The following is a 21,921-nucleotide window of genomic DNA, read 5'->3' on the forward strand; positions in this document are numbered from 1 at the left end:
TAAACTTGTTCTGTTGTTTCATGTTATAGTTTATCTGAAGAACTGTTCATATGTGACGTTAACAGTCTGTTCTTTTCTCTTCTATTGTTATTACTAGAACTTGACTTTCAACAGGAAATGTCGGTTCCTGTTCTCTGATTTTATAAAATACATTTCCCCCAAAAAGTGCAGCTTATAGTCCAGTGCGACTTATATATGTTTTTTTGGCTGGTGCGACTTATACTCCGGAGCGACTTATAGTCCAAAAGATACAATATGTGTTACACCCCAGCTTTTTAGGATCAGGAAAGTAACAAAAATCAAGATGTAAAATGGTATAAATAAAGTAATAATTTAATAAACAGGAATGCAGAAGACAAAATAACAAAAGTGATCTAAAATATGTACACAAAATAACCTAAACTAGGAAACAAAATGTCAGGATTTGCAAATAACGAGCTTTGTGTAAAAAAAAAAGTCATGTAGAGTCGTATAGGTCTATAAAATACGAGTGACAAACTGAGGGACACATAACACATCGCAATTAATATACAAAAGTCACATAAACCTACAACCAGAATCAAGTGACTACAAAACTAAAAACACACACACAGACAGTTAGACACACAGTAAGTTCTTCTCTCAAACAGAAATGACTCTGTTCGACCTTGTGATGTCGTGGTAATACAGAAAGTTGTTCACTGTTTTTAAAGGTCATACATCTTCACTAGAATCATCTGGATCATTTCAGCTGTGGAATTGCCAATCGCCACTGAAGTTAAAGTAAACGGAGCTGTTAACTTGAGACTAAATGAAACAAAACACAAGTCCAGGTCTGTTTTTGAGGAGGTAACAACATTCTACCGCGGCTTAAAGCTCGCAAGAGTCCATCTCCCGTAAAATAGGACCATTAAGTTAAACAGTCTAGTTAGAACGACTCAAATTACATGGTTCACTCGACTCATTTAACCCTTACATCCTTTACTTCCCATTTAGACGACAATACCAGCACACCTCGCGTTTGACAGTTTGTTCATACTGTATTTAATATGAGCACAAAAGTCTTATAATCTAATCTAATCATACCAGCTTTTTCATACCTACACACTATAGGAAGTAACATCTTCCTTGGTTAAGCGGGAAGTAAGGAAAATACTAGAAAACAAGTCTTATGATTTATTTGCTTTAAGAAGACAAACTTGCATGGTTCATTTAATTCATTTAACTTAAGTAGAAATCCTTTGGTTTCTATTCAGAGGAAAATATCCTCTGATCCTTTGGTCACATTTTGCATTAGACAATTTTTTTCCAAAATTATCTTAACATTAATTTAACATGGAAGTCTTTTAATACCAGCACACAATCAAATATGACTTAAATAACTGTTACAAAGAAAAAAACTAAAAATCTTTTCTAGGGATGCATCAATCATTGCTATAATCAATATAATATAATCAAATCTAACGTGAATTCTGTTGCCATTCTTTGAGGCAGGAGAACAGTCCACCAATCAGCAGCAAGAGCCACAGCAGAAATTCATAGGGACAACAAAGAAATTATTAAAAAACAAGGTAGAGAAGTGGAGGCCTGGGGCTGTGACGCTATTGTTGAATCCGTATGTGGTTGTAATGATGTAACGTCCTGTAACAAAAGTCGCCTCTTGGCCGGGACCGTCTCCCCATCTCAATGAGACCTTTTCTGGTTCAAAATAAATAAATAAATACATTTTGGAAATACTAGAACAGGGATGCCCAATACGTCAATCGCGACAAACCAGTCGATCACCAAGGTAGTGTAGGTAGATTGTAGTGTCGTAGTACTCGAGAACTGTCTTGGCCTTGAGACCATTTTTTAACAGTCTTGGTCTCATTTGGTCTCGGTCTTGTCTCGGTCTTAAAGGTGCATGGACTTGGTCTTGTCACGGACTCAAGATCTGACGCTCAACGGGTGCGATGATATTTCATTACAGCTGCTGCTGTGGGTAATAAACTTGTACCTGTGTGCGGGAGCGCGAGGCATCTTACTGCAGACTGTGTGCTTGACTGGAGCTCATGGACAATGTGAGGCACGTCACCACACACACCCCCCCAGCAAGTGGCTTGTCTGCAACAGTGTGTACCCTCATGTATCAGCGTGCAGGGCAGGTTAAACTTCTTAAAACATCCATGCCCATCTGCCTCACGTCAGAGCACCGCTCCTCGTGTTTTCACACTCTCGTTCCTCCACATGTACAGCGCACACAGACACTCTTCTCAGTGCGCTGAGGAGAGAAGGGCAAGATGAAACGTGAAGCAAAAACTAATCCAAAATTATGTTGCAGTGTTGGCACAAAGCAGACCGACAGCAACATGTGGTTGAAGTTTGTTTAATGAAAGTGCACACATGCATTTGTAAGTGTCATGACTTGTTTGGTAAAAGTGCAGAGGCTGGTAAATAGTTCTGTTAAACCAGTAAGAGAATGTAACTCCAGTAAGGAACTTGAAAAAAACAGGTTTAAAAATACCCTACCCAAAAACTACCCATTTTCTTCACTTTGTTCACAGTTTTGTGTAATGTGCAAGTAGAAGTTTTCTTAAAGAAGAGCTTCTCAAACTGTGGGTGAGCGTTCAGAAAAGAGGCACAGAGTATTTCAGTGCAGTACAGTTTGCTTGGCTTATTTTAAGCTTAATCCATCACATAAAATGGAGATAGATTTATCAAAACGTGTTTATGTGAGTCAGCCTTTTCTCACATGAAGATCATTAAGTTCAAGTACCGTTCCACCATGACTGATTCTCAATATATAAATGATTTGCATTTTTGTAGTGGGTAGATCATTTTGACTTTGTCATTTTATAAGTAGCTCACATGCTGAAAAAGTGTGTGCACTAGAATGATTTAGACCATTTCAACCCTGGAAGTGCCGATCTCTACTCTACTCTGTTAACTTGAAAACAACTGCTTCATGACATCACAAGGTGGAACAGAGCATTGTGAGAGTTGGGGATGTAGACAGCCCGATCATAAAGGGTTAGTCAGGTGTATGAACGAAACAAAACACAACTCCAGGTCTGTTTTTGAGGAGGAAATAACATTCTAACATTGGCCAGAAAATAGCGTAATATAGGCCCTTGAAAAACAATTGATTCGCAACAGTAAATAAAACAATCTTTCCTTTTTTTCCTATTTTGGTTCCTTTGGTTGCACTGAAAAACACAGAAAAACATGCGTCCTTACCGTGAACGGGCTGACGTCTCCACAAACCTGACTGATCTATCTCCGTGGAGAGTGTTCCAAAGTATGGTTTTAACTCTCTCGCAATCTCAATGACACTTTTACCGGTTGAACAAAATAAATAAACACATTCTCCAAACTAAATATGTAAAAAAAAAATAAAACAACAACAAGAAAACCACTCAGCAGCAGAACCATCCGCCTCCCCGTCTCCTCCTCTCCACCAACGTCCCTCTTTCGTTTTTTGGCGTTCCATTACCCTCGACGCTAAGTTTGAATGAAGTCCCTGACAAATCCCATGGAGGTGAAGAGGAACACTAAATGAGCGCTTAGTAAATGACCCAGGCTGTAATCAGAGTGTGTAATGCCTCATCCATCACCCGCTCTGCCCGGGGAGAGACACCCGCCCAGACACAGGGGCTCATGACTGATAATGAACACAGAGGACGGACTGTTTATTCAACTTAAAGGGCTCCGCGTTAAACTCTATTTTCTAATCTATTTTATAACTTCTTCAGACCTGGAGCTGTGTTTTGTTTCATTCTCACATGTTTAACTCACAAACCCTGCACATTTAGACTGACGCTGTTACTCCTTGTGATGTCATGTGGTAATACAGGAAGTTCTCCACTGTGTTTTTAAACTCCATACACCTTCACTGTTATAACTTCGATGATTTCAGGCCAGGAATTGCCAATCTCTACTGAACTAAAGCTAAAAGGGGCTGTTAACTACTAAGGATGTAACAATAACCGAAATATTGTGATACTGTATCGTCAAAGTTCTCACAATAATATCGTGGGCCGTCATAATATATTGAATTACAAGTCTCTTTGCTTAAAATAAGAGTTCTGGTGCAGCAATAGAAAAAGAAAGAAAAAAAAAACACAGAGGGAACTACATAGACCATGATCCTTTGCTCCATTTAAGTGTAGACTACAAGAAGAAATAACAGTTCTAACACTTTTAAGTCTTAGTTTTTTGGATTAAGTCTTGTCAAGGTATTAACAGTTTTGTTCGCCTCCACAAAATATCGCAATAAATATTGTACCGTGAGATGTATATCGTGAAAATATTGTACCAAGAGATTTGGATATTGTTACATCCCATATCGTGAGCTTTCCCATGATATCGCAGTAAATATAATACCGTGAGCTTTTGATACTGTAGATCACAAAATGTTATTGCAGCATTTACACAAAGTTTTTGGAATTAGTGGGACAGTCCTTGATTGGTTTTCGTCTTATTTGAGTGACAGATCCTTTTCGGTTTCCATCAATAATGTCATGTCTGAAGTGTCACCCTTGACCTGTGGCGTCTCGCAAGGGTCAATCCTGGGGCCACTTCTTTTCTTGATGTACATTTTTCTAATTGGTGAAATGGTGAAATGTTTCAAGAATGTTTCTTATCATTTGTATGCAGATGACATACAGTTGTATTGTTCTTTTAAAGACATAGAAATGAACAGACTAAAAACTCTCCTGCAGTGCTTCTTTTGTATCAAAAACTGGCTTTCTATAAACGTCTTGCAACTTAATGATGAAAAAACAGAAACTCTTATTCTGGCACCAGATGAAAAAAATTCACATTAAGGATCACCTCGGCTCACTGAGCCCCTCAGTCCAATCCGGCGTTAGAAATCTAGGAGTGCTGTTGGACAAATCTATGTCTTTAGAGAGGCACTGCGGACAAGCAGTTAAAAGCTGTTTTTATCAGTTTCGGAACATCACTAAACTCAGACCAATTTTATCAAATGCTGATCTTGAAATGATTGTTCACTCTTTTATTTCATCTCGTTTAGATTATTGTAATTCTCTTTTTACTTGTTTTAATGCTTCTACATTTAAGCGGCTGCAACTTGTACAAAATGTGGCTGCAAGGTTTTTAACAGGAGCAAACAGACAAACTCCCATTACACCAGTTTTATCTTCACTGCACGGGCTTCCTGTTAAGTTCCGTGTTGATTTAAAAATTTTGGTTTTAGTTTACAGAGCTTTAAATGGACAGACCCCAGGACATCAGGGACTTACTGCGCCCCTACTCCTCAGGCATTTTGGGGCTTCAAAACGCAAAAAATCTGAACCCGCCCTCTGCCAAAGACGCAAAACCCTGGTCAGATCTGCTCACGTCGCGTACACGTTTAAGTCACATACATACAGTACACAGAAACAAACACGATCATGATCATTTCCACGCGTCGGACCTTCTTCACGACATCAAAACTTGGAACAGAGCAGTTTGAGATTTGATGTAGATGAGATGTAGAGAGGAAAATCATGAAGGATTACTCAAGCATGTGAAAGAAACAAAACACAATTCCAGGTTTGTTTTTGAGGAGGTAACAACATTTTAACATGACTTGAAGCTCACAAGAGTCAATTTTGTGTAATATTGGACATTTAATGTGACTTGCTATTGGAATAGGCTCTATTCATGTTACATCACAAACCAGGAAGACGTTTGGAAACATGCAACGACAACTTCCAGTGTAGTTCCCGACACTGGGCTCACCGACCGACTGTGATCAAACCCACTGAAGTAAATGTGATCAGTGGTAAAACGAAGACTGCAGATGTATGTGCTGTTTGGAATCATCTGGAACTTGGCGCCTCATCTCTTCTAATCTCATGTACCCAGTGCAGTCAGAGTCGGGTGTTATTTGGGAAATGATGAAAACTGAGGTGTGGTTGTAACTGTTGATTAGCGGAACATAACGGAGCACTACAATGACATGGAGATGAAGAAAACTGGGACATTTTCTAATTTTTCAAAGATTTTGTCAGACTTACTACCTCGAAGTTGTCATCGCGTGTTTCCAAACGTCTTTCTGGTTTGTAACGTAAGCGTGAATTCCGATTCCGTTATAAACTAGATCCTCATTTGAGAAGGTATCGATACTAAAGAAAAACTCACATTCACAGGACACAAATGAATCTTTCCTGAATAGCTTGAGAATGATCTTGAGCTCTATTAGATTAGTTTATTTGACAGGGACTCTCAGAGCTAATTTCCATCTGCAGTCCCTGAGGTCGACAAAATATAGAATACAAAAATAGCGTACAACAATGCAATCTATACACAAATAGTGATAACATTTACAATGACATTAAATATCTCTATTGCACCCCGCTCTGCTCCCTCTGTGCTCTTAATCAGGTATCATTTAGTTGTTAGTTCATGTTGGCACTTCTGCATTGTTAAAATATGTTCTTCATTCAGTACTAGGGATGGGCATGATTAGTCGATTAATCGATAATTGATCATTAAGAATTTCATCGATTACGTTCATTTTAATCAGCAAACCGAATGTAGGTTGCTGTGTGTAGCGTGACCAAACAGGGGTCCGTACATGTGTCTCTCTGCACTCAGAAGGAACGAGACACAAACAGTCGGTCAGTCTGCAACGTGCTGAAGTGCAAATGCGAACGATGTGCAACGATGACTTGTACAAGAAATTCCACGCTTTCCGTTCGGGACAAGTGTGAGTCCATGTGCACAGTGTACAAAGCAGCACATATGTTTCTGTGTCCAGTGGGAAAAAGTTTTGCCAGGTGAGAGTCGCGCAATATTGATGACGAGTCCCCACCCCCCTCCCCCCGTACGGTGTCCTGGTTTTGACAAACGCAAATCTGGTCACACTAACCTGTATTCACCTGAGTCATGTCTTTTAATCCAACAGAAGTTGAACCGCATCAGCGACACAAGAGCTGTAGTTTTATCTTCGCTTAGTTTATGCAAATTAGCGATGCGGTTTTAAGTTTTGTTTCTGTGAGAGTTGAGCAAAACTGAATTAAACACATTATAATGTCAAACGGGCTGATGTGGCTCTAGAGTCGTTACGGTTTATATGTCGTAAAGTTGAATTTATTTATGCAGATTAGTAGTGCAGATAGTAATAATAATGATGATCATTTTAATAATAAAAAACATTAATGATAATTGATCGTTAATTCTTCCGACGATCGATTAAGAAAATTTCATCGAATGCCCATCCCTATTCAGCACTAAACTTTTTGAAGTCTTTGCATAGTTTCAAATGGGCTGATATTTTGTTCCATTTTGTTGTTGTCCAATGAGGTTCATTTGGTCTTCCAATAAGTTATGTTATTAGGTTCTTTTTGTTTTGATACCTGACAGTTTGGACTTCTCCCTGCGGTGTTCCTCAGAGTGTTCACGTGGTGCTGCTGTGACGTGCCATTCTGTTCTAGTTTGGAAAGCAAATGCTGACTGGCCTAGAGCTGTTTTTCTTGTAGGTGCCACACTGGTCGCTGCACGTGGACCTTGTAGTTGTGATTGTCTTTTCAGATGTTAATGTGACAAACCTTTTGAGTGATAGAGGAGACATATTGTTAATAATCTTGAACAACAGTCGAAAGTCTCTGAAGCTTATCATTTTACTGTATGTCTGGTATTTTACAGTGATGATATTGTGGCTGTTTTCTATTGAGGATCCTCAGAGCTGTTGTGTTGACAGATTCCAGGGGTTTGATTACCATCTTCTTTGCTGGTGACCAACATAAAATTTAGAGAAAATACCATTGCTTTCATGTAGGGTTTGCTGCTTGGGGTGTCAGTGAGTTTCTCATACACCTGAAATTAGACAAATTGTATTTTAGTGTATGACAAACCTTTTTTATATGGTGCTTCAAGGTTAGTGTTGAATCTAAAATTATGCCAAGGTCTATCTGTACTCAGTGACATGGACATGACATAACATAGACTAGTTACACTCATGAAACCCACCTGGACCAGTGAGGGAATACACAGATATACGACCACCTCCAGAGTATAAGCAAAAAAAAAAAAAAAAAAAAAAAAACATATATAAGGCGTACTGGACTATAAGTCACACTTTTTGGGGGAAATTTATTTTATAAAATCATAGACTAGGAACCAAAGTTTACCTAACTCTTCATATTATATTTCATTTTATTTATTTATTTGTTTGTTTGTTTGAGCCAGGTACAAAAAAATTCAAAAACAATAACAAACAAAAAAAATAAAAAGTGAACATATTTGGGACCTGGTGATCAAAAGGAGGAGGATGAAGTTTAAAAAACTTATAGAGTCCTGCCCCAACTGTTTTACATAATCACGTGGTTCACACTTTTTTTTTTTTTATTAACACCTTTGGAGTGCTTACCTGTCATTATGCAGAAATACACACACATATATACAAAAACATGTCCACACATACACACATACATACATACAGATACATGTACACACATGTACACACACATATACACATACGTACATACATACATATACACATCATAGATATCCGGTACATATACTCAATATAAATGTTTATACACATATACATACTTGCAGAAACATATTTTGTTTATAGTCGTACATACCAATAATAATGTTATTGTAGGCACAACGTTTATTGTTTATGTTTGTACAAAATAATAATAGTAATGAAGTAGGCACAAAAGTTTATCGTTTACGATCATATAAAATAAGCAGCAATTACAATGAAAAATTTAAGAATTTCATATCAGAATATCACTCCAAATCACTAAATCTATTGAATTCTTCATCCTCGCTGTCACTTCTGAGCAACCTCCGGAGGTAAACAGAGCGCCGCTTCCTCTTCATCAGTCCTCATCAGCATCAGTTCCAGTTAGAATTATTCCGGCCTTTCTGAGCTCGACATGATGGTTTCGGTGTCACTGAAGTCCAGGCTTTGTTGATCCATTCAGTGACTCCCAGGAAAGTTTCATGGTGCATCCTCCCAGTGTCACAAGTTTTTTGCTCACTCCAAACTTTCTTTCTCCTGCTCGGTTACTGTTTTCAGCTGTAGATTTCACGATTTGCAGCTTGTAATCTGCAAAATATGATTTTCTTTTTTGGAGCATTTGTGTTCAGTCTTCTCCGTCGCCTTTATAAATTTGTTTAAATGTAAAATTTTCAGTGGTGCAGAAGTAATGTTGCGACTGACATGATACAGACAGAACAGAGGCTCTTTCTGCAGGAGACATGTGCAGTAGAGTCAAGTGACAGTGGTACAGGAGCAGCAGATACTGACACACAAGACTAGAACCTCTCACCGCTTCAGTGTGAACATTTTAATATATAAGTCACACCTGCATATAAGTCACAGGAAACACCCAAACCATGAAAAAAAAGTGCAACTTATAGTCTGAAAAATATGGTACTATGATTTAATGTTGAAAATCACATTTGTGTTTTGTTTTGTTTCATGAATATGTATCAGAATTGTATTGTGTGTCAAGTCTATTCTTTAGTATCAAAATAGTTTGAAATGTATCTTGATGACACTTCTCTAATGTCCCTCTTTTCCCTCCTCTTGTGTCTGTGTCCAGCCTGTGCACCCCTCGTGACCTGCCCCTCACCCTGCAGTCGTGCGTGCTGCCCAAAGACTGCCAGCTGAGCCCTTGGAGCCCGTGGTCCTCCTGCTCTAAGCCCTGCTCCGACCCGGCCTCCCCGCGTGGCACCCGGGCGCGCAGCAGGCAGGTGACCCAGCTGTCCGCGGGGGAGGGCGCCCCGTGTGAACCTGTGGAGGAGACAGAGGAGTGTGACCCGACGGGCGACGCCGTGCCACCCTGCCCCAAGTAAGTCCACTGTGCCCGGGTGTGTCCTGGACGGGGTCTGAGGGTACAGGGAGAGTTTCTGTTGTCGTTCCAGGGGCTAAAAACCAAGAGTGTAAACTGAAAGCATTTAAAATCAATATCACATTCCCTAATGGTGCACAAACAGCAGCTCTCCTGTGTGAAAATATTGTATTTTTCCACTATTGATCATTTGCAGATGATTTATAATTTTATTTTTTTGCAATTTATTCTTTTTTTTTCTCCACACATAAAATTAATATAATTGAAAAAGGTACATAAATAATAATAATAATAATAAAATAAAATAATAATAGTAGTCATAATAATAATCAATGATACTACAGATGCATATACAAACACACATAATTACTGTATACATAGATATATCATATACCTACATACATGCACACACACATACATATACATACACATATACATACAAATAGATAAAAAATAATAATAAATGAATAACTAAAGGGAGGCAGTCAGGTTACACATCCATACAGTACATTTTGTCCAAGAGTACAAGTTTTCGGGGTTTCAGTAGTTTGCAGATACTTTGACATCATGCTGGGGGAAGGGGGTCTGTATGTACTGTATGTATTTTCCGCACTATAGGACGCTCTGGATTATAAAGCGCACTGTCACTGAATGGTCTATTTTTGAACTTTTTTCACAAATAAACCGCGCCGGACTTTAAAGGAAACACAACAGGTGGATGGGTCAGTGGGACTTTGTTTGGTGGCTTTTCAGTTAGTTTCAGTCTAGAAGTGGCACATTGCACTCGCTTTTTTGATTCGTTCCTCCGTTCCGTTCGGAGTGATGAGTGTGTCTGTGGGTGTTTTTGGCTGTGCGGTCGCTGTCTGCTCCCTGTGTGTTTGTGTGTTCTGCGGGTGGTGCGGCTTTGTAGTTTACTGAAGTCGTACTGGATCACCCGAGTAGATTCGTTTATAGGGTGCTCTGGATTGTGGGGTGCGCAGTCGTTTTTTGATGGGGCTGGAGGCTTAAGACTGTGTCCTATAGTGCAGAAAATACAGTATTAGGATTGTTCTGATAGTGAAACTGGTACTGGCAAAAGCTCCGATCTCACACATTTTTCAGGTACCCCAATGGCTAATGCTCCCGCTAACATCCAGAGCAGGTTAAACACAGACTATAGAGGCTCTGCAGACTCTTAAAACATGCTGATAAGACACAGAAGACATTTGTGTTTCCTCTTTGATACCTTCATTTAGCCTTTAGTGTGGATGCTCAACTTAGTAGAAAAAAAGCAAAATGGAAAGTGCAGCCTGATAACAGCGACAACAGCATTAGTGCTAACCCGGATTTTGTTTACTCTGCAGGATTAAGTGAGTGTCTTTTTACAGGTATTTTAGTAGATTTATTTATTGCTCTTGTACTGTAACAAAACTGAGTAGAATTAGTCTGCTTCTTCACACTATGTGGTATCAGACGATATTGGTATCAGCAAACAGATTAAGGCCAAGTATCAATATTGGATCAGATCCCCCCAAAAATGGTATCGGAACAACACTAATATGTATCTATATGGTGAATGTTCAGAAGCTACCATGGTGACACTGTTGGGCAAATTACTTTAAAACAGTAATGTGTTATTTATGACTTGTTTCTGTCATTTCAAAGTCATTGTTACATTACAATCTTACTGTATTTAAAATGTAAAATATTGCATTACTATTGCAGCACTTTTAAGTTACTCTCACCAAAATAACTGTGAAGATGCTGAACTTTTGTGCCGTATATGGACTGAACCAGGACTAAACCGGAACTGAACCAGGACTGAACCAGAACTAAACCAGAACTGAACCAGGACTGAACCAGGTCTAAACAAGGACTAAACCAGGATTAATCTTGGACTAGAACTTGGAATCTTGGACCGCCCCTGAGAAAACCCCGAATCCGTGGAACAGGGTGTCTGCAAGGCACTATCGGGCATCAGCTGTGTTTAGCCCCTTGGAGTGCAGAGTTCTGTGCCGGTCCTTTCACTCGCGGTCACCTGACAGTCTACATGGGTGCGTCTCCGGTGTTTCACCGCTGCTGATATTGTGGTAATTTTTGCAAATTTCTATCCACCACTTCAATCCAGGTTAAAAAGGATTGTAACGTGTGTTACTGACATTTGTACCAAGTAAAATATTACTTTTTTTTCCCCTGTAATGCCACATTACTGCGTTACAAAAAAAGCAACGCATTACAGTAATTTGTTACTTTTATAACACGTTACTCCCAACACTGTTAGTAAATACTGTTGTATACTATAGTCTAAAACCCCAGAAAAATAGAATTTGATTTAAACAGCACATTTTCAGGAGCTTATGATGAATAAAATCTTTCATTGTCCTCGAGCAAGACACATCGCCTATTAAGACTTTGCAGTGACATCGCGCTGGGGGTGTTCTAAATGTAGCTCTGTTAGCAGAATGTTCAACAGTTTCCATGGTGACACAATGCACACGTCAGCAAATATGTCCAAACATGTTTTAACTCAAGAAAAAAATACTTAATGGATTTAAACAGCACATTTTCAGGAGCCTGTGATCAATACAAACGTTCATTGTCCTGTTTAGTTTGATTTTACATAACGACAAGACTGACTAACTGAAAAACTGTCAGTTCTTTATGGCTCAAATTATGTTCAAACAAAATACAGATTAAAGTCTAACTTGAGTATCAGAACTTCAGACAGAGCAGTGCCCACAGTTAGCGTCACATCCCCAGGGAGTGTTGATGACTCAGCTGTAAAGTATCATAGTAGTGATGTCACACTTTTAGGGCTCATAGCTGTGATGAATCTGGCAGCACTCGGTTCATTTGCGTTTCCTCTCCGTCCTGCAACATTCATCCAGTGTCAGGAGCCGAGCGGGAGACAAACTGTGTCACTGTGTTTATCTGTGTAACACAAGGGTCTGTTTGCTGGATACGTGTGTGTTGTATGTGTGTATTTGAGTGTGTGTGTGTGTGTGTGTGTGTGTGTGTATGTGTGTATTTGAGTGTGTGTGTTGTATGTGTGCGTGTGAGTGTGTGTGTTGTATGTGTGTATTTGAGTGTGTGTGTGTGTGTGTGTGTGTGTGTGTGTGTGTTGTGTGTATTTGCTGGATGTGTGTATGAGTGTGTGTGTTGTGTGTGTGTTGTATGTGTGTATTTAAGTGTGTGTGTGTGTTGCGTGTGTGTGTTGTGTGTATTTGCTGGATGTGTGTATGTGTGTGTGTGTGTGTGTGTGTGTGTTGTATGTGTGTATTTAAGTGTGTGTGTGTGTTGCGTGTGTGTGTTGTGTGTATTTGCTGGAGCAGACTGCAGTAGTCTCTTTTCTTCCTAAATGTTTGGTGTGTGTGTTGCGTGTGTGTGTTGTGTGTATTTAAGTGTGTGTGTGTTGTGTGTATTTGCTGGATGTGTTGTATGTGTGCGTGTGAGTGTGTGTGTGTGTTGTATGTGTGTGTTTGATGCGGTGTATGCATGTTATATGTTTGTATTTGAGGATGTGTGTGTTGTGTGTATTTGCTGGAGCAGACTGTCTCTTTTCTTCCTAAATGTTTGGTGTGAGTGTTTAAACAAGGACAGAGACGCTCTGGGCTTTAGAGAATCTTAAAAAGCTTTTATTAAATCATGGCTGATTTCTGTAAAAAAAAAAAAAAAGAAGATTGTGCAGTGTGTTTGGGTCTCCACGCGTCTCCACGCGCCTCCACGCGTCTCCACGCGTCTCCACGCGTCGCGTCTCCACGCGCCTCCACGCGCCTTCATCAGGGCACAGATATTCTAAAAAGAGAAGAGCTGCTGATCCATAAAGAGACGCCACAGCTAGACTCTAATAAACTCCACTTTGTCACCCACAGTGACGAGGCAAATGCAATTCAGCAAATCATGAAGAGGAATTGGAATAAACTAAAATGTTCCACACAGAACCACAGTTTGTTCCAGAAAGGCCTCGAGTGACAAAACATGGTCTAACTCTAAAACAGGAAGTTTAATGTGTGGCCACTGTGATGATTGTCACAACACGGAGACAACAAAAGGTTTCAGATGTCAAAACTGACCACAGATACAATATGAATTCATTACCAGTGTTGGGGAGTAACAGATTACATGTACCGGAGTTATGTAATCAGAGTACAAATTATGAGTAATTGTATTCAGTTCCAGTTACTGTTTCAGTGAGTGGTAATTGGATTACAGTTACTTTGTTTAAAATAAATGGATTACAGGGCGGTATGTTCCTGTTTTCAAATTTGGGGCTATATCCTTTTTTTTTTTTTCTGTAATTCCACTCATTGTTGTACACTAAACCAGGTCTAAACCAGGTCTAAACCAGGTCTAAACCAGGTCTAAATCAGGTCAAAACACAGGTCTAAACCCAGGTGTAAACAAGGACTAAAACCAGGTCTAAACTAGGTCTAAACCAGGACTAAAACAGGATTTAACAGGACTAAACCATGCTGCATGCACCATGTCTCCTCCTCTTCTATCAATAATATTTTTAATACGGTTAAGTAAAGACTCGGTCTTTTCATTTTCTTTTAGCAGATAAAACATCTTATGTTACGATATCCTTGTCTTTGCTTCTCTACAGCAAATCAAGTAATCCAAAGTATTCAGATTACGTTACTCACTTTAAGTAATTTAATCGATTACGTTACAAACTACATTTTGGTGTATGTAATCTGTAATCTGTAGGGGAATACATTTTAAAAGTCATCTTCCCAACACTGTTCATTACTGTAAAATGTCCTATGTTGTGTACAGCAGTTTCCTAAAGACTGGGTTGTGACACTCAGGTGGGTCGCAAAAGATTTTTTGGGGGGTTGTCTTGTCACGATCTGCATGCAAGTCAACTGAAAGTTGAAAAAAAAAAAGAAATGTTCTACATTTAATGTCCAAACAGGCAACTTATGGATCCATTTGTTTCTGGTTCAATGACTATTTTTCATTGTTTAAAACTTGAGTAATACTAATTGATCAGAAACACGATCAACAATAAAATATCCTCATTAATGTTCAATAATGTTCAAATCCACCTTTATTTTGTGATTTACAAATAATGTCTATTGACTTGGGTCGCAAAGGTTTTGACTTTTAAAATATGGGTCCCCAGAAAAAAAAGTTTGAAAAACTCTGGTCTACAGGCTTAGAGGCCCATGTGGACGTGTTTCTATCAGAAGAACATAAACATGTCGCTCTCAACACATGGCCACACGCTACAGGATTTTTCAGTCTTAAACAATTTTTAAAAGTGTGACAAAAAGTGCTCACCACAGACACGAGGAGAATCTTATGGTGCAATACTTCAGATACATGATTTTTAATGCACAGAAGGAAATCAGCTGGAAGGTCTCCCCTGAATTGTACCCTGCATGAAATCAAGTTAGTTAATCTATATACATATTTAAACAAATCATTATATCTATTGTATTAATTACACACACAAGTTACAGTATATCTCAACACATTTGTTCATGTTGAGCATAAGCAAGTTTTCTGATTTGGGAAGAATGAGCACCCTGCTGATATTACACCTGACATGAGTTGATTATGTTCATGGCAGCTGGTAAGGAAATAATTAATATTTCCTAAATCAACAGTTACAGATGGTATAGGACATGGCGAACAAGAAAAAAAAAAAAAATGTGTGCCTCTTAAGGAAGATCGCTAAAATGACATAAACAAGGCCCTCCCATTTGGTCTCGACGCATTCACATTTCATTTTACTATGAAGAGAAAGTGGCGTCCCATTACCGCCAAGAGAATGGGACGCTTCAGCTGGAACTTTAAAGCCAGGGGGACGCTCGAGCCGATATTCGCACAGAAGGTTGGTGAAAAAGTCCACAGGAATTAGAGTCACTGTCGCTAATCTGCAGCTTCATCCCGATCCGTGAGTTGTGTGGATGTAAACAGACACACATGAGGAACTACTCTTGCCTTTTTCCTTTTAAAGAAACTGGATTAATAGCTCTGTTTTTGTGGACCGGCGTCATTATTTACGGAGAACAAATTCTATAGATAATGTGAATGAGATGCTGCACTTTAAATTTACAACTTTACGAGAGGTGAGGAATAATTATTTACAATACTTAGCAAGTTTGTATCTTGCGTCTGTGTCCGGAGTTTGTTCCTTTAATATCTATGCGCTGATGAAGTCCCGGAAAGACCGAAACAAGTTAAAAAAAAAAAATCAGCCATAATTTACTAAAGACTTTTTTAACATTTTCTAACTCCCACATGTGCCTCTGTCCTGTTTTAAATGTTGCCTGATCCTCAAACAGAACAGCACCTCTGTGAAACCTTTACTATTTTAGCATTTTCAGGTGTAAGTAGAATATTTTCATTCTTCGGCGAGCTAGGCACTGTCCTTTTGAGAGCTTCGGTCTGGTAGGAGGCTACTCGCCTGTCCTCCATCTCCCACCTACTCCAGCTACCTCCACAGCTTAACTATTCAATCAACTGCGCTTAATGGACATCATACCCCCTCAAAATAATTAATACTGGAGTCTGAAGTAGCTTGGACTCCGTTTTCCACCCTGGGCAAACAGACCTGGTTCACAAGGACGTTGAATTGATTGAGTTGCTTGATTTTTGTTTGCTGCAGCTGTTGTATATTTTGTTATCTCACTTTTTCCCTGTATAATACACATTATTCATTTTTCAACTAACCCGTTGTCTCAGTTTACTGCCCCTGCCTCCTGTAGCCTTACCTTGGATCTTCTGATATTCAACTCCGCTAAGTAGATAGTAGTCATAACACCGTTATTACATGGTTATAACAGTCATTACACGGTTATTACAGTTACAATCATTACACATTTGTTACTTTTATTATCTAGTAATAGGCAAACACTTGTTACAATAAAAAGACAAGATCAGTACACACGCATCAAAAATCTTGGACTTCCGGTCATTGCACAATTCATACTGGGAAGGATTTTCTGAAAAAGTGAGCATCAAACCACCACGTTTGTTTTTCCCAGTGGGATGCGTCTATTGACTAAACCAATCTTTTCTAGTCTTTTGAACCATATCACTTTTGTTTCTGGTTCTGATATTGTCATATTTTAGTTTTGGGATTCAGACATCATTAATTGTGTGGTTGTTGGATCCTAACAGCGGAAAACGGCTCGAGAAATGTGTTTGCGAACTTCATAACTGCAAAAGTGAATCAGATGTGTGTGACTGCAAACCTCTGTTCAAACTGTTTCCCTTCCCAAAGGAATTGAAAAATAGTGAAAGGTGAAGGCGATGGGCAGGATTGATCCACAGGAAGGACGAAAAAGGAAACATTTGACTGACTAAATCATCCCGAGTTTGCAGAGAACATTTTGTATGTGGAGCGTCATCAAAGTGGGATCCCGTTTGTTAAGCGAGAGGTGCAGAAGACAAACAGACTGAGCTGCACTTTCTTGTTCTTGTGGTTTTACAGCAACATCACGTCTTGGTCTCTTTGCAGTGGAAGGTGTTTCTTGGTGAACAGTTGGTGCCTTTCGCTTTGGCGTTGACTTTTTAAATTCGTAACCAAGGTGGAGCGAGGGATTGGGGTTTTGCTTTGGAGCTCCACATACAAAATGTTTGCTGCAAAATCGGGATGATTTAGGCAGTCGAAGGTTTCCTTTTTCATCCTTCCCGTGGATCAATCCTGCCCATCACCTTCACCTTTCACTATTTTTCAATTCCTTTGGGAAGGGAAAAAGTTTGAACAGAGGTTTGCAGTCACACACATCTGATTCCCTTTTGCATTTATGGAGTTCACAAACACATTTCTCGATACGTTTTCCGCTGTTAGGATCCAACAACCACACAATTAACAATGCCCGAATCCCAAAACTAAAATATGACAATATCAGAACCAGAAACAAAAGTGATATGGTTCAAAAGACGTGAAAAGATCGACTTTGTCAATAGACACATCCCACTGTAAAATCAAACATGGCGGTTTGATGCTTGATGCGTGTATTTGATGGGGAAAAAAAAAGTGTTCTTTCAGTCCAAACATGGAGGTGAAAAGTGTTTGTCATTCCTCACTTTTGTCTGTGGACCTCCTCCTCTTCCTGATTGGACTCTGAGCAGATCTATCGTCTCAAAACCCTAACCCTGTACTTTCAGTTTGCAGTAGAAAAGGGTTTGGTTTAGTTTTCGATGTTTTCCTGTGTTTTATAAGGACAAACATAATCAGGTAAAGCCTGGGTCTGTATCAGTGATAAAAGTGAGCGCCGCGGCCGGTCAGGTCCCTGTGGTCTCCCATTTCCTACAGACCCTTTAAAAGTTTGTAAACAGATCCATCCCAAACAGCGGAATGGAGGAAACTGGAGGCAGAAGTGCAGTGGAACATAATGTGTTTTAAATGAGGATTTTGAGATTAGGCAGAAATGTGTTTGTAAAATGATGAATATGATTACTACATGTGAGTGATACGAGAGCACAGTGAGAGAACGTTTGTACTTTCACTTATTTGTTTTTGAAGCCATTTTGACAGAAGAGACATTATTGAGAACAAACAGTTTCACAATTTTGGTTTCATTATTTGTTATTTCTTTTTATTGTATTCAGTTATTTTGATGTTGTCACTGTTGTGCACGTCTGTGGGGAGATTAGATGTTGAAATCCCTTTAGTGATTGCATTATATTACATTACTGTAAAAAGCCCGGCTTCAATCACACGCCTGTATAAGCAGAGCTGTATATTGCTGTGATTATCTGGTAGATACCATCTCTGTCTCCTGGCTTTGATTCGGATGCGGTGCAGGGCGTGTGTGGAGTTTGCATGTTCTCTCTGTGCTTAATCTGATCTCAGTGGGATGATCCTGGTTAAATAAAGGCCAATAAATACTGTATATTTGGGACTATTAGGTGCACTTAAAATCCTTTAATTTTCTCAAATCGACTGTAGGGGGACTAAGGAAAGGGTCCCTTAGTTAAAGGAGAGGTCATTGATATTGACCAGACAGAATTTCATTATCAAATATACAAATGAGTGTAGGTTGCTCTTAACTGGTGTCTAAAGATCTGAGATTAGGCACAACTTTAAGGTTTATCTAAAGTTCTGTGTTGAGTCTAAATTGATAAAGTAAGCCATTCTGTGACAGTGCACATACAACCCAGGGAGCGTGGACATGTCCAGTCACCATGTGGTCCTCACAGGTCCAATGAAGGTTCAAGTTTCTCAGGACATCAGTTCTGAAGAATCAAACGCGATGAAATAGACGAACGCCACGTGATCTAAACAATACTTCAGCTTCAGGTGGCCTCAGGCTGAGGGAACGCCGTATCCTCTATTACAGAAGAGTGGAGGACACCTGTCAGTGTCCACGAGGTCTGAACAGCGCTGGTCACAGATTAAGGCTCATCAATCAATAAAACTATTGTCTGCAAAAATGCAAATATTTAAATTCAGAAAAAACAAAAATGCACAGCTTTAAACGGAGGGAGAACTTCTCAGGCATTGTCCCTCCTGTTCAGCGCTGGGTCTCTACTCCATTCTCTACTCGACAGTGCACCTTATAATCTGGTGTGTCTTATGTATTAATTCTGGTTGTGTTTACTGACCTCGAACTGATTTGATGTGCTACACGGCGCTCAAAAATCTGTCAAAATGTTTTAATATGACTTTGGTAAACTACGAAGCCACACTGAGTGATGAATTGTCAGAGCATTACAGCTACTGTAGTCAGGAGCCTCATGGAGACAGAAGGTGACCACATCAGTGCACGAGGAACGAGCTGTTTTTTCAGTGTTAGTTTCGTGACTGTAATACATAAACAAATGTGCGCAAAGTTGCATTAAACACATTATTATGTACGTATTATGTATATTTGAATTGTCCTCATAGGAAATAAAAAAACAAACTTAAATGATCCACCCACATTCACATTCATAATCCACATTCACCAAGACAGAGAGGAAACGCCGGGTGAGTTACACCACGATCTGTAAATGGATCATGGACGCCTGGGCTAAGGATCAGACTCAAGTGTCCTCATTTGTTTCTCTTAATGCTCCTTATAATCCGGTGCAACTTATGTATGAAAATAGACGAGAGAATTCAACATTATTGATATGCACCTTATAGTCCAAAAAATTTGGTAAATAAACATCTGCTCAAAGATATGCTTCACTTTGTAACAAAAAGTCCATATCCATAAAGCCTTGGTTTCAGCACCTTTCAGACTCCCACAGCTCTTCTGTGTTGTGTTCACTCACTCCACACTCTGTGCTTGTCACCTACGTTTGGAGCCAGTAAGTAAAACTGACAACCTCACAACATCCATATTAGGTTTGTTGGCTGAAGTGTCCCCTCTAAGAACTCAACAAGTACTGGTCTGAGTGGGAATCCATCCTCTGACCTTCCTGATGGTCGACTCTGCTGTGATTACTGAGTCACTGTGGCTCAGTCCTCCCTCCTCCACGCTCAAGACGAACATAGAATTTTTAGTTTATTCTCCACATTTGTGCACAGCCTTATCTAAAGAGAGATAGAAGACATCCTCCCATCCCTGATAAACTCTAGTCTATGTTATTAGGTTATTTTTTCAAACCAAGACCAAGAGAGATGTTTCTGTGTCGTGTCAGTCAGCTGATTTAAACAGGTTTTGGTGCTGTCTTCCTACTGGTGGAGGCAGGATGACAGCGCCACCTGCAGTCCGACCTCCTCAGGACAGTATCCCAGGTGTGTGAGAGTAAAAAAGCCCCCTCGTCCCGGTTTATAGCCACGTAGGCCTTTCGATTGACTCTTTAATCTTTTCTTTGTCATTATTATTAGTTTGTATGACCATAAATGAAAACAAAAAATTTAAAAATCCTTACATTTTTTTCATTCTCATTATGGTTTATTTTGTACGATCGTAAACAATAAACTTTTGTGCGATTGTTAACATTATTAGTTTGTACGACCATGAAAGGACAAAAAAAAAAAAAAAAAAAACGTACATTGTTCATTCTCATTTTGCTTATCTGTAAGACAATAATAAAATACAATACAAAAAAAAAAAAAAATGTTATAATTATATTTAGTATGCATAGTGTGTAATTTATTTTGCTATGTCTAAATAAATATGTATATATATGTAAAAAAAAAAATATTGAATTTTTGAAACTATGTAATGAATAGGGGTGGGTTAATATATGTTTTTTTTTTTTTTTTCTCCTTTTTGAGAAATGTGCTTTTCTGTTGTTTATAATTTATATGTAGTATGTGTATGATTGTTTCTCTCTCAACAAACACTTGAAATAAAAACAAACAAACAAATCAAATCAAATCCTGTCTCCACTAGTGAGCAGTCGAAACTAGGGGTGTGCAAAAATATCGGAATATCAATATATCGTATTGTTTAATGTGACGATACAGTATCGATATCGTGGGCCGCTGTATCGATATATCACCAAGAGTATTTTTACGTGTGTTTTACTAAATTATTTTGTTACAGTGCTACAGTTTTGTTGCTTGTGGAGTGAAAGGAAACTCATTTATGCGACACATTTGACATTTTCACTGTTTTGAGGATTAAAATGTTTGTGTTTCATATGATCTTTGCACAAGAAGTGGTTTAACAAAGACTTTTAGTATCACAGACATGATTTAGCCTTTATTTTTTATTGAATTGTATCTAATCGATTTGAAATATATCATATCGAATCGAAAGTGCACTGTATCAGTATATGTATCATATCGTGGCCTGTGTATCGAGGTATGTATTGTATCGGCAACTTCTTAATGATACCCAGCCCTAGTCGAAACTATCAGGTCTGAAAAAAAAACTTAATAACATCAAAAGACCAAATGAACGTCACTGGACTAAACACTGGTCTGTTTACAGTCCCTGGTCCTTACAGTTCTGCCTTCTCTCTCTCCAGGTTCATGTGGAGGATGTCCGAGTGGAGCGAGTGCCGTGTGGACCTGCTGCTGAGCCAACAGGACCGTCGCCGTGGTAACCTGACGGGTCTGTGTGGAGGGGGCCTGCAGACGAGGGAGGTCTACTGCGTCCAGGCCAACGCCGAGGTGCTCACCTACATCAGCCAGTTACAGGAGAGGGACAGAGGTACGGCTGCTTTCTCTTTACTCACCTGCAGGGGGCGTATGTCTGCTCACTCTTTACTCACCTACAGGGGGCGTACATCTGCTCTCTCGTTTAAGTGCCTTCAATGAGTT

The 21,921-nt window shown here is 39.3% G+C and overlaps 1 protein-coding gene across 1 annotated transcript in view; it reads left to right on the forward strand.

Annotated features, from left to right (window-relative positions):
* Positions 1-21,921, forward strand: part of LOC110156660 (thrombospondin type-1 domain-containing protein 7A-like) — a 594,009-nt gene that overhangs the window by 220,971 nt on the left and 351,117 nt on the right. The window contains exons 7-8 of the mRNA XM_055163373.1: positions 9,528-9,776; positions 21,627-21,811. Coding sequence (XP_055019348.1) covers positions 9,528-9,776; positions 21,627-21,811 — 434 coding nt within the window. The remainder of the gene's footprint in view (positions 1-9,527; positions 9,777-21,626; positions 21,812-21,921) is intronic.

Source organism: Boleophthalmus pectinirostris, unplaced genomic scaffold (genome assembly GCF_026225935.1).
Source record: "Boleophthalmus pectinirostris isolate CB_2022bp ecotype Guang Dong unplaced genomic scaffold, ASM2622593v1 HiC_scaffold_6, whole genome shotgun sequence".
NCBI classification, from domain to species: Eukaryota; Metazoa; Chordata; class Actinopteri; order Gobiiformes; family Gobiidae; genus Boleophthalmus; species Boleophthalmus pectinirostris.